This window comes from Theobroma cacao, chromosome 3 (genome assembly GCF_000208745.1).
Source record: "Theobroma cacao cultivar B97-61/B2 chromosome 3, Criollo_cocoa_genome_V2, whole genome shotgun sequence".
Taxonomy (NCBI): Eukaryota; Viridiplantae; Streptophyta; class Magnoliopsida; order Malvales; family Malvaceae; genus Theobroma; species Theobroma cacao.
Genome location: NC_030852.1, coordinates 36,124,550 through 36,137,837, shown reverse-complemented (window position 1 = coordinate 36,137,837; position 13,288 = coordinate 36,124,550). Strand labels below are relative to the sequence as shown.

General features: G+C 33.0%; 2 protein-coding genes across 2 annotated transcripts; both read left to right on the top strand.

Moving 5' to 3' along the window:
• Positions 45-2,968, top strand: LOC18606923. Its single transcript, XM_007040821.2, has 5 exons — positions 45-440; positions 525-602; positions 1,000-1,081; positions 1,901-2,043; positions 2,360-2,968. The coding sequence occupies exons 1-5, from the start codon at positions 48-50 to the stop codon at positions 2,564-2,566; spliced, it is 903 nt and encodes a 300-aa protein (XP_007040883.2). The 5' UTR covers positions 45-47; the 3' UTR covers positions 2,567-2,968.
• Positions 11,355-13,055, top strand: LOC108661196. Its single transcript, XM_018117159.1, has 3 exons — positions 11,355-11,628; positions 11,869-12,333; positions 12,826-13,055. The coding sequence occupies exons 1-3, from the start codon at positions 11,355-11,357 to the stop codon at positions 13,053-13,055; spliced, it is 969 nt and encodes a 322-aa protein (XP_017972648.1).

Sequence of the window (13,288 nt, the reverse complement as noted above, 5' to 3'; positions counted from 1 at the left end):
TTCTGTTTGCATGCGACTTGCGAGCTGCTTAAATAATAATATATTTGATGCAAAAGGAAGGAAAAGCTCCAACGCTTGGTCCAGTGCTCCATAGTCCATCCAATCGTCTTGATGCCAGCCAGCAGAGGAGCCTTTGTTTCTACCCGCTAAATCCAACCATGACACCACCGTCACCTTCACCTTCACCGTTTATCTCGAAACCCCTTAGAACGACGACACCGCTGATGCAATTCTACAATTACAACATCTCTCGCAAATTGGGACAAAATTCCAAAAGGGTAGCTAAATTTGAGCCCCATGGTGCTGAATTCCCTGTGACCAAAACCTCTGGGCGTCAAATCCCACTAGTGGCACTTGCTGCAACAAACTCCGAATTGGACACTGGTGTTTTTCAGAGTTCACCAGACAAGCTGGAAGCTATAGAGGAGGACATAGAGAAGGTCAGATTTCTATATGGGATGCAGAAGAGATTGTTTTAGATAATGGGGCACTTATCTCCTTTCTGGATTTTTTTCTTTTTGCAGGTCATTTATCGATGTCGGTTTATGACTCTTCTTGCTGTTTTTGGGTCTTTAACTGGATCATTCCTTTGTTTCATCAAGGTTTCAGTTTTTGAAACTCCTTTTATTTAAGATTATTTCGATATTTATTTGTATGTGGTTTCCTTTTAAGTATTAGCGGAATCATTCCGTTTTATGCATGTTGATGTACGCTTAAGTTCAAATTATGGCTAAACTTATGAACCGAGGATGTCAGGTCGAATAGGACAGCTCATGTTGGAGTGTTAGAACAGCACCGGAAACAGGAAAAAAAGTTATATGCAGAGCTCTTTTCCTTTTGCCCTTATGTTCTGATATTCTAAAAATGGAAATAAAATTGCCAGAAAGCTGATGATATATAGAGTTGATAGATCCTGGATATAACATAACTCTTATAATATTGCATTACCCATGTATCTTGAATGCATTTATTTTCAATGCGGTTTACTCTGATATGCAGGGCTGCTCTTATATTATAACGTCTTTCATGGAATATTTTGTAGATCGTGGCAAAGTGATTTTCTTGCTGGTTGAGGCAATAGGTGAGGGTTTGTTTGTTATGGTCAAATAATTTTTGCTGTTATGCTTGTTGCTCTTATGGAATACCAACAAGAGAAATAATGATGCTTGCCTTTATTTCTTTGCTGGTTTTGAGAAACAATGATAGAATAACCACAATTTATTTGATTCTCCTTCAATTAATGTTACAGCTACCATCACCAGATACTGGGCTGTAAATTCAAATTCAAGGAAGAAGAAATTCAAAACTCATTACTATACATCATGAATAAAACTGATCCTACTGCCTATAATGTGTTTAATGCTTAAAGTTTCAGGCAGACAAGCTTCTGGTTATAAGCAAGTTCCCTTCTCAAAGTTCATTGGGTTTTACATGGAAACTATTGCATCAGCATCAATTTGCATTAATAGCCTATTTTTATTAAATTGTTTCTCTCTTTCTCCTCTTTTCTTGGGAAATTGTAAAACTAGTGATTGAATGAAATAATAATAAAAAAAAGATCATGGTATGGATCTGGTGTAAATTAATGGTAGCTAATATAAACTTGTTTGATTGCAAGTTTTGATGCAGCTTTAGAGTAGTTTGTCTGCAATAATAGAATTCTTCATGATGGTGCCTACGGGAAAAGTTTTGATGTTTACTATGGTGAAGATCAAAGTGTCTATTCATACTAATTCTCTTGAGCAGGTTATGCATCTTGAGTTAGTAAAATTCTTCTGTTTATGCTTTAGTGTCAAAAGATCTTTACCAATGTGCTATGTTGTTGTTAAAGCCATATTGATGTTTATATTTAAATCCTATTGAGCCGAGGCCATTAATTGTCACTGTATTTCTCTTCCAGATGTCTATCTATTGGGAACAGTGATGCTGGTTTTTGGAATGGGTCTTTATGAGCTCTTTGTTTCCAATCTTGATATTGCAAAGTCACAATCAAAGGAAGAGGTTAGATCCAGATCAAATCTCTTTGGCTTGTTTGCTTTAAAGGTCAGTGAAATTTTCTCCACAAGTTTAAACAGTTTTAAATTTTCTTTCTAGTTGTGGTCATGTGAAACTGAAGTTACTTGATTGTGAGATAACTAATTCATTGGTGAAAGAAAGAAATACCTTTGGGCTGATAGTTGACTACTTGAGGATATTTGAAGTTATTACTGTGAAATCAAATGGAAATGTGCAAATTTAAAAATCGTCAATTATTTCTTTTATGCTCTGACTCTAGTGTTAAGAGTAAGTCAAATGGAAATATGTAAATAATTTAAAATTTGTCTTCTAATTCTCACACACATTTTCCTTTTACGTCCAGGAACGACCGAGATGGTTAGAAATAAAATCTGTCAGTGAAATGAAAACTAAACTTGGGCATGTGATAGTGATGCTTCTTCTAATAGGATTTTTTGAGAAGTGCAAGAAGGCTGCTATATACTCTCCTGTGGATTTGCTTTGCTTCTCAGCTTCTGTCTTTCTATCCTCAAGTTGCCTGTTTTTGCTATCTAAGCTTAATGACTCTTAAAGTTCGATAATGCTGTAAGGATATTAGTTAGGCAAAGCATGACTACTAAAATGTAAACATATGTTAGAAACAACGTTTTGTTGCTGTTATGTGGTATCTGTGTGTATGTATTATTTCTAAACTATCAAACACAATGAAAAGGTGTAATCTCAAGCTTAATTTTGAAGAGGATGGGAGGTTGGAGGTTAGAGGTTAGATTTGGTCTGGCATTTTAGGATAGTGAAAGGAAAACAGTTTTACATTTCTTTAAGAACAGGCTGAATCCTAGTTTAGACAACTGCATCTGATGCCTTTATGTACATATACGATCAACAAGACGGTTGGTATTATTGCTGTGTACACTGAATTTATAGTAATTTATTAGAAGATCCATCATGTAGAAAAATATCTGATGCTTCTTGATTTTACTCCAATGTTATGTATGAAATTGCCTTCAACTTTGCTAGGAAATCTAGAACAGGAAAATAGATTCTAAATCTGATTCAAGTGTTACATCACCCTAAACTCTTTTCGATGTTAACTTTTGGAAGGAACAATGACAAAGTTTAGTGGTGGTAGAACTCCTTCAGTATGAGTAGAGCCTTAATTCATACTTGGAATATTCAGAAAATTGGGCCTAGTCGATGGATGTCCAGCCTATATAGCTAACAAGTAACAACATATATAGATGATCATCACGATACAGGGCCGGGTGAGATTGACGGATACAAAGACGTTGGCTGGTATATAATTGATCTTGACTTAATTTTGGTCCTATCTATACCTCTTGTTATACTATACATAGCATCAAGCCGCACCCAAAAAAGAAAGAATATACGATCCCTTTCTTGCCTTTACTTAAATCTCCTAGTATATTCTTTGAATATGGTACTAGTTTTAGTGCACGTTTCCTCTCAAAATCAATGTAGACAAACATAAATTCACTGTTGTTGACATAAAAGAAAAGTTATAAAAAAAAAAACAGAGAAATCTTGAAGAACCCATCATAATGATTTTGGTAGAAATATTAAGTCGTCAACCTCATGATGTTCCAGTAAATTGTGAATATATTTATTATATATATAGATCCTCGTGCTTTCCCAACTGTGGCTGTCCGCCGATGTGGGCCGGCAGTCCTCTGTCCTCGTGCGTCAACCCACTAGGACTCAACCTAGAACAACAACCAAAAATTTCTCAGTCCATGATGGACAAGAGGGCTGACCTGGGAATATCTGCAGATAAGGCCTTGTTTGTTTCCACGTCGGTTCTACCAAAAACATGAGTTGTTGTTCAAGCACAAAAAGACGACAAAGCCAACATGGGAGCTCAGCGGCTGAGTCATCACCATATTTCTTTATTACCATCGACCTTGAAATGCTAAGACTTGATCACTCCAACAGCACTGGCAGGGGCAGAGCCTCCTTATAGAATGAGGGCCATAATTAAAAAAATATATATATATTATATAAAAAAATTTAAATTTTTTATGAATTTTTTTAATGGTTCATTCAAAATAATTTTTTAATAAATAATTAATATAAATAAAGAATAACAAAATAATTTCATATACTTGACTCAATTTTAAAGTTTTTTTTAATTTATATAATTATTATTTTTATTTATTTATTTATTTATATTCTATTTACTCATATATTTTAAATCTCTATATATTTTCTTTCACAAATTTCTACCGGCCATTAATCATATTTTTTTTCTTTTTTATTATCTCATATGTGGATTCTATCTTTTACTTGTTATGTTTTTTTCTTCTATATGAATTTTATTTTTTATAATTTTAATCTCTAAAAATAAATAAATTATTATATAATTCTCAAATATAAGTTATAGTATTGCAATATTACTTAAAATTTCATCAAGATATTATTTTTAATTCAAAATAACCAATGCATTTTAACATATATATTGCAAACTTTAAATAATAAAGATATACATATAAATTGTTAAAATGAAATAATTGTATTTCTTTCGATACAATTTTATTTATTATATATATTTTTAATAACTCTCAAAATAATTATTTTTAATAATTAGTTTTATTATTAAAATGTTTGATAAAATTAAAGTCATTATGATGAGCATATTACTAGTTAAGCCCAATAAATAAATTCTAAACTAATATGTTAAGCCCATCAAATTTTTAAAAAAAAAATAAAAGTGAGTCGATTAATCCAAACTTTTTAAATTTTAATATAAATTTTAGTCTATCACAACATATTATATCTTAACAGTCAAACCTAATAACTTATCATAACATATTATATATCAATAGTTTAATCTAATAACTTAATAATTAATTAATAATTTAAGAGGTAAATAGAAAATAAGAGAAAAGTTAGAACATACAAAGTAAAGAGACAATTCATTTGAATTTGAAAAATTATTTTTTCTTTTACTCTTGTGCGCAAAGAGTGAGAGAAATTCTTTATATAATTTCATTCAGTCATATATAAATGACACAATTATTTCTATTAATATATATTTTTTATATGTCTAATTTCTTTTAAATTTTATTTAATTTTTTAAATAAATAATAATTAAATTATATATAAAATTTTCTTTTTTAACTATTTAAAGTCTGTTTCTTTTTATTCCTTTTTAACAAATGGTTTAGCTCCTTCGCTGAGTACTGGTATAAAGTATCGTAATATTTCTGCCTTCCAACGATGTGCAAGTGGCAGGCAGTCTTTACAAAATGCTAGCGAAAAGACATGATGGAATCCAAGCAAGGATAAGTAAGCAAAAAGTCTGCGCACCTACCAGACGCAAAAGTAAGAGATTAATTAATTACAATGTGTATTACATAGGATTCCTTTAGCCAATATATTAATTTAACATAACTTTTTTGTCCAAAACTAATTAGTTTAAGATCATAGAGTATATAGTTTATTTAACTAGCACAATTTAACTGTCAGAAAAGAATTCTAAGAATTTCGATCGGGCCTCTTTATTTACCCAAAAATAAAATTGACACTAATTAATGAAAACTATATATGACAAGGTTATGCCTCAAAGAGCTTGCCATATGTTAGCATGATTAATCACCGAAAACTACTAGTTTATTTTTTAAAAAAATTACTATAAATATGCTTATGACTACTAATTAATGTTATTCAAATTTCTTTTTGGGACAAAGAGTCAAATGTCCTGTCGTGTCCTATCGTAAAGTGTAAGTCAAGCAAAATTTATTTTCAATTAGATAGAATACCTATTAATTTTGAAATCAAATTTAATTAAAATTTCACTATTTATGTTTTATTCAAATTAACCCGATTAAAAATCAACATCTACTATCCAAACTAGATTATTAATACTTGCAAAAACTCCAACTTGAACCCAAATCCAGAATAAAAAAATGTGAAAGATTAAATTAATAAATTAAAATTAACTTGCACCTGAATATTTAGTTTCTTGGTTAGTATATAATTTTCCTATCTAAAAAGTATAATTCGAATTCCTCATTCTCTAATTATAAAAAAAATTAAAATTAACTCATAAAATATAAGTTAAAATTTTAAATCATATATATTAAGAACAATTAATTAATTAATTAATTATAAATAATGTATAAATTAAGAAATAAAAATAAAAATTAATATTTTAAAATTATATTTATAATCTAATTTGAATTGTAAATATTCTATAGGCAAAGCTATTCAAACCTATGAGAGGTAATGTAAGGTGTTCAATTATAAAGTATACGTTGCATATCTCTATTTTAAAGGTTATCTTTCAACTTCCCGAGGAAGAAAAAGGAAAAAGAAAAGAAAGATTTCATATATTGCATTTGCACTTGGTGGGGGTACTTTTGGACCAATGGCTTACAGAATACAGATCCTAATGGAATATCTCTTAATTTAGGAGCAGCTGCACTTAAATAGTAATGAAAGCATAAGAAAAAGGGGTTGTTATATTATAATAGTAGTCTTAATGACAAATCTCGTACTTTACCGTTTCTTTAATTTTATGATGCAAATGGAGATTACTGGGCGAGTTGAGATACAGCATCACATGGTCCTTGGCTTACAAAGGCTCCTGCATATGGTTGGTCGGGCTTAGAAAGTCTAAAGGAGGAGAGGCTCCTTTCCAACCGTGCGGGTAGCCGTAGGCTTAGCTATAAATCACCCTACGCACTACCTTATGGTTTTTAAGGTTAGGATTTCCTTAAACAAATAAAAACATAGGGATCGGACTGATGGTGATGGATACCTGTTCAAAGTCGCATCAGCTTTTTTTTTAATTATATATTATTACCAGTAACATATATATTCCGCTCTGACAAAGGAAACTGTAAATTTTTTTTTAATTAAGGGAAGGAAAATTTGGATTCTGTTTTTTAATAGCAAAGAGTCAAATGTTTGGGTGTTGCAAAATCTTATTATATTAGAGCAAATGCAGTATTATAAAATCTTATTATGTCAGTTTTTTTTTAATTCTTATCTCGTGTGTGTATATATATATATATATATTTGCATTTGAATGGCTTCATTCAACTGTTGAGAGCGCATGGGATATGTTTACAGAAAATGTTGAAGCATTAACACCTACGTTTAAGAATCCTTATTACAAGGAGTGTTAGTATTGATTTTTACAGGTTTGTATCTTCTTTTTTTTTTTCAATTGATTTGGTACATGAATTTTCCTACATATATACCAGAGCCCTAGAGGCTGGAAGTAATCTTTCAAGTTTTTATCAGGAAATAGTTATTCAAGTGTCTTAGTTATCCCCTTGGTTTGATCAGTTAATCTTGTTCTCTCTCTAATCTCTCTGATACGAATGCACATATGCTTTAACTCGTGGAATTTGCTTAATTTCTTGCAAAGGAGGGTAAGGATTTTGTATATTAAACAGGGAAAAAGAATGGCGCACACAAACTCACATAAAGAGAAATGCATGCCTCTACTACTGTCTTCACATTATCAACTAAGTGACTGTACTTTCAACCCAATCATGCATCGTCAAAGGTTGAAGCGTATCAAATCTAGCCACCCCGATCTCTTCTGGCTAAAGGAAGTGAGCTTTGCATTAAACCTGGGTTTTCCTCTTCAAGCAAATTAAGTGGCGAGGAGGAATGAGCAACTTGCATTATTAAACCTAGAGAGAGAAACATATAAAAACACACACACACAAAACTTATATTAAGAACGAGAAAAGAACAAAGACATCATTTTAAGTAATAAGTAATAAGCTTAGTGGAAGAAGCATTATTTGCTTTTAAAACCTTACCAAGATGTACGTTAATGTTGCAGATTTCAGTCCCTCTCAATATATACTAAATAAAACAGAAATGGTTGCGCAAAGTGTATATGGTGTTGTCTAATCAAACTCCATGCCCTCCTTAAAAATTGTATAAGCTAATCAATGTGCGGCTGACAGAAAGTTCACTTGAATTCGAATGTGAAAAGAAATGCCGAGCTTTCCATTTATGGAAATTATTCGCATGCCTTGCAATTCGCTTTCGTCTATATTTCATCAATATCAAACAGGCACTGGCATGTGCATCAAACTCTTATTTATGACCATGATGAAGGGTAATAAAGCTGCTAGTGGGACCGTACCATCGTCTTAAAAAGCACTCTTAGGGTGGCGCCAGCCTCAATCGGTGTAGGTTGTTCCTGATAACTGAAGCTTATTTATAGAAGCTCATTCCTGTTTTTCTTCCTACTGAAGCTTAGTTATAGAAGCTCTCTCTCTTGTTTCTCTTCCTACCATTTCTTCATTGACTCGTTGAAAAAGCCCTCTTTCCTCATCAACCCTTTATGGCATACAGACCTTTCATGCTTTCTTTTTTTATGTTTCTACTTTTACAGCAGCATTTTCACCCGATATCAGCATCACGGTCACTAGGGTTTCGTGCACCGTCTATCCCTAAAGATTTTTTGAGCAAGCCAAGTTCTCCTTCCAATAATCTTGGCAGGTTTACTATAAATCGTTATAAAATGATTGAGGCAGACGCTTTTCGGCCAACAAGTCCTGGTCATAGCCCTGGTGTTGGCCACAACGACCCACCACCTGCTTCTTGAGAATGATCTCAAATCCATCTCATTTTCTATTTGTAGGTTTAATTTCTAGTTGCTGAGAGTGTGATAGAGTGATAAAATGTTTGAGAGAAGCCCCAGAGAAAAGGAAACTTCCATCAGAAGTACTGCTTTCTGCAGTCTTGTGCTAAAGTTATGATTTTCCATTTAATTAGCAGCTTTTCGTTTGGCTCATTGCGAAGTCTCTATACTCCCAAGGCATCTGCACGTGCGCATAATATATATATAAAATATTTAGCCTTTTTTATTTGTAGATTATTTTTGCCCTTAGTTTCTTTTGAGTTTTTGAGCATGGCTTTTCAAGGTTTTTCTTCTTAGAGTAGCTAGTTGTGTTTTTATTTCATCTTGGAGATGGCTGATCAAAAGAGTAAGAGTGTTGCAGCATCCCAGCTGCCATGTGCTTTATTAGGCAATTCGTTTGCTGTTTTTCTTTCTTTTTTTGAGATCATATATATGAATGTCATGACTTCGATGTGGTGCAATAAAAGGAGTGTATGTTCATTATTATCAGTTTTTTAGTAAGTAATTTCAAGTACAACTCAATGTTCATTACTTGATAAGAAACAAAGAAAGATATTAAATTTAGAGGTAAAATCCACTTAAGTCTTCAATTGTTGGCCATAATTACATGTATGTTCATTAATATTCAAAATGAACAGTTTATCTAAAAAAATATTTTCGTTAGATACATAATCCTGTCATTAGTTAAATGTTAATATTTTCATTAATTTGATATAGTGATAATATTTTTAAGATAATTTTTTCTTTTATTAACTTTAAAAATTACTACTATGAAACTATATTTTTCATTTTTAAATTTTTTCTCTTTTCAAAAAAACAAAAAAAACTTCCAACTCAACCATCTTGCGCCCAGCCATGCTTCCTTGGGGAGCACAATTAAGGGAGCATTAGATCTAGTGTTCCCTAAGGAAGCCAGAGATCTAAGATGCACGATTAGATCTCGCGTTTCGTTGAGGAGATTCGATCGGATCTAATATTTCACGGTCAAATATGATCGCGCTGATCGACTTGAGAAAAAAAAAAAGAGTGGAAAATAAAAAAATATATATTTTAAACATTTCATGTTTAAATATTAAAGTTGTTTACACGTTTAGAATGGATTGTTCATTTTCAAAACTAACAAACTCATATATAATTATGATAAAAAATTAAAAATATCAATATATTTTAATCTAAATTTAGATATAAAGCAGGAACTTGATTCTTAATTTAAAGACTTTGTTTGAGCTTGGATATACATAGCTGACAACATCCAGTTTAATTCCACTAGCTCCTGCTCTCTGATCTCGATGACAAAAGAAACCACAGATTTTTCCCTTTTGTGTGCAAATTAAAAACTCTATCCAGTGCGCCACTGTCCTTTTCTCTGACATGAGCTTTAGGAGTATAAAATAATATGCCAACAGGCTACAACTCATTGGCCCAGAATCTAATGTTGGTAATAAAAAATCTCTTCCCAAGGCCGTCTTTGCATTGTTTATTACAAGTGGTACGTCCCAGTCCCCACCAACAAGTTCGACTGTCAGTTTCCATTTGATATTTTGTTATTCTTTTGTTGTATGTTTAAAGTTTAAGCAGTTGGTGGGGTTACTTTGAGCTTGACTTAAGTGTAACAGGCTGCAGTCTTATAGCAGAAATCTTAAGTTGGAGTGTTGGTTTTGTTTTTTTTTTTTCTTTTTGCACCGAAAGAAAGAAATTTAACCCCATGCTGAAGAAACATTAATCCACATTATTCAGTTATTAATTATGAAACGAAAGGAGTAATAATTATCGGCGTTTATTTGCATGTACGAAAGTATTCATATTTTAATTTAAAAATGTGAAAAAAAAAACACCTTTGATTATAGAATAATACGTAAAATAATTTTGGAAAATTATGTTGGCAAAAGAGATGGTATTATTCGAATAATTAATATTAACAGGTGAGATGGTCTTTGCTTTGAACTTCGATTAACTTATTATCATTACTAGGGTTGTAATGGGCTTGGCTCACCTGAGCTGAGCCCAATTTCACTAAGATTGGGTTATTGGGTGGGCAATGGGCATTCCGGAAAGCCCATTCTAGCCACGCTTGCTGAGGCCTTTCCGTTCGCCTTGGGCTAATACTTACACATATGTCTTAATTTTTTTTTATAGGAAGCTTAAGTTTATCTTAATTTATAATTAAAATCAAATATCATTACAACTTGCTAAATATATCCTAAAATTTGAATATATTATCTATTCAATGAAATCTAATGTAGGAGAGGGAGAAACACAATTCACTCTTATTATACATGCATGGGGGTTAAGGTGTTGACAGACAAGATCACCGTCGCCTACTCCTACTGCATGCATGCATAGGCTGAAATTCTGAATTTTGCAATCAAGCTTTCTTAAATCCCATAGGATGACATGCATGGTGAAGGTGACATGTGCATAAAATACTTTACTTGAAGCAAAAAGTTTGTATACATTCTTAATTTTAAAGTCATGGTCATGACATTGTTATGTTACCAATATGATAATGGATGATCTGATCGTAAAATTTAGATCCTTATGAGTTCTTTCTTTGACTTATTATCATAATATTAATGAGTTACCAGAAGAAATTGAAAAATTAAAACAGTTGTATTATTTGGATCTATCTGTAATTTTAATTGAAAGGTTAGAGAACTCTTTGATTACATTATCTAATTTGCAAACATTACTCTTATTTGAGTGCAAAAAGATTGTTGAGTTGCCTGAAGACATGGGAAGATTGATCAACATGCATCATCTTGATACAAGGCACACAAAGTTAGTAAGGATGCCACTAGGAATGGGTAAATTGAAAGGCCTTCGAGTATTAATAGATTTTGTTTCTGGTGAGCACAATGGTTCAAGCATTAGTGAGTTGGGAAAGCTCAAGAATTTACGTGGAAGACTTGCCATTTCAAATTTACAAAATGTTGTTTGCCATATAGATGCCAAAGATGCCAATTTGAAGGAGAAGATCAACCTTAAGGAGTTGCAGTTGATATGGAGTAAGTATTATCATACTAATGATGATTCAATGCATGATAGAGAAATACTTGAACAACTGAAGCCTCACACAAACTCGAAGCATCTTGCTATTGAGTTTTATAGAGATACAAGATTTCCGGAATGGGTGGGGCATTTTTCCTTCTCGAATCTAGTATCTTAGCAGCTAAGGGGTTGTAAATTTTGCTTGGTCCTGCCACCGCTTGGGCAATTATCATCTTTGAAATCTCTCTCCATTAAAGGGTTTGCTGAAGTAGTAACAGTGGGTGATGAGTTCTATGGGCACGGTGCTGCCTTGAGTAAACCATTTGGATCACTGGAAATTCTAAGTTTCGAGGATATGCCAGAGTGGGAAGAATGGTTTTGCTTGAAAGACGGAGCGTTCTGTCTTTCCCAAGAGTTATACATGGAAGATTGTCCCAAGATAACCAAGTCTTTGCCCAAACACCTCCCTTCTTTAATGAAACTTAAGATTGAGAGATGTGGGAAGCTTGGAGGCTTGCTTCCAATGGCACCAAGCATGTCTAAACTTGACTTAAACCAATGTGATGCATTGCGATTGGAGCCATTGCCTTGTGGGCTTCGACAGCTGCAAATTTACAAATTGAATATCAAGGATTCCATATTGGAGCAAATGGAGCGACACTACACTCATCTTGAAAAGTTGGTAATATGGAATTGTTATGGTCTCAGGTCTTTTCTTGAAGGTAGTCTACCTACTATGCTCAAATATTTGAGCATCAATAACAGTAATGTGTTGGATAATTCCAAAATCGTTTTGTAAACATCCCTTGAATGCTCATTCATAAGTGGCAACAGCGATCATCCGCTAGAATCTTTCCCACTAGGATCATTCCCTAAGCTAAATCTTCTTGGTCTCAGCTCATGTGAAGGCTTGAAGTCGATTTTATATCTTTTCCCGAAGAGGGATTGTCTGTCACCGATTTGACATCTCTTGGACTTATCGATTGCAAAAATTTAAAGTCATTGCCTGAGCAAATGCAATACCTCTTTCTATCCCTTGAGATTTTGGCAATAGTCAATTGTCCAGAAATTGAGTCATTTCCAAAGGAGGGTTTACCCTCCAAATTAAAAGATATTACAATTCAAAGAAGTGAAAAGCTAATTGTGGGCAGGACGGATTGGGGTTTGGAAACACCCCCTTCACTTTCAACCTTCCGATCGAATCTATGATGCAGAGGAGATAGAGTTTTTCCCAGATGAACATATGCTGCCCTCTACTCCTACTGGTCTTGACATATATGGACCGTCTTCCGAATCTTACGTTTTTGGACAGCAAGGGCCTTCAACACCTCACTTGTCTTCGCACATTGGTTATGTCGGACTGTCCGAAGCTCCAATCTATGCCAGCAAAGATGCCTTACAAATTGTCTGTTGCTGGAAGAAATTGCGAAAAGAAGGAAGGTAAAGATTGGCCTGTCATTGAGAATGACGGACAACTCATTATTTAGCAGGACCATATATGTCTCAAAGAGTCCCTTTGATGATTGGGCCTGATGAACGCAATCTGACTCAGGTACTCCATTCATTTTCATTTAATTTCACTAACCCTTGTTCATTCTCCATTTATTTTACATGTTTATTTATTGATTTTTCTTTCAAAAATTTTTAATTGATTGAGGTTTGTGTACTGCGTTCTAT

Excerpts from the sequence above, each read along its gene's own strand:
- LOC18606923 (XM_007040821.2), top strand. The coding sequence starts at position 48 with ATGCAAAAGGAAGGAAAAGCTCCAACGCTTGGTCCAGTGCTCCATAGT. Across the intron at positions 603-999 it reads CATTCCTTTGTTTCATCAAG|GGCTGCTCTTATATTATAAC; the intron begins GTTTCAGTTTTT and ends TCTGATATGCAG. Across the intron at positions 2,044-2,359 it reads TTGGCTTGTTTGCTTTAAAG|GAACGACCGAGATGGTTAGA; the intron begins GTCAGTGAAATT and ends TTTTACGTCCAG.
- LOC108661196 (XM_018117159.1), top strand. The coding sequence starts at position 11,355 with ATGGGAAGATTGATCAACATGCATCATCTTGATACAAGGCACACAAAG. Across the intron at positions 11,629-11,868 it reads GGAGTTGCAGTTGATATGGA|GGTTTGCTGAAGTAGTAACA; the intron begins GTAAGTATTATC and ends TCTCCATTAAAG. Across the intron at positions 12,334-12,825 it reads TCTCAGGTCTTTTCTTGAAG|AGGAGATAGAGTTTTTCCCA; the intron begins GTAGTCTACCTA and ends TCTATGATGCAG.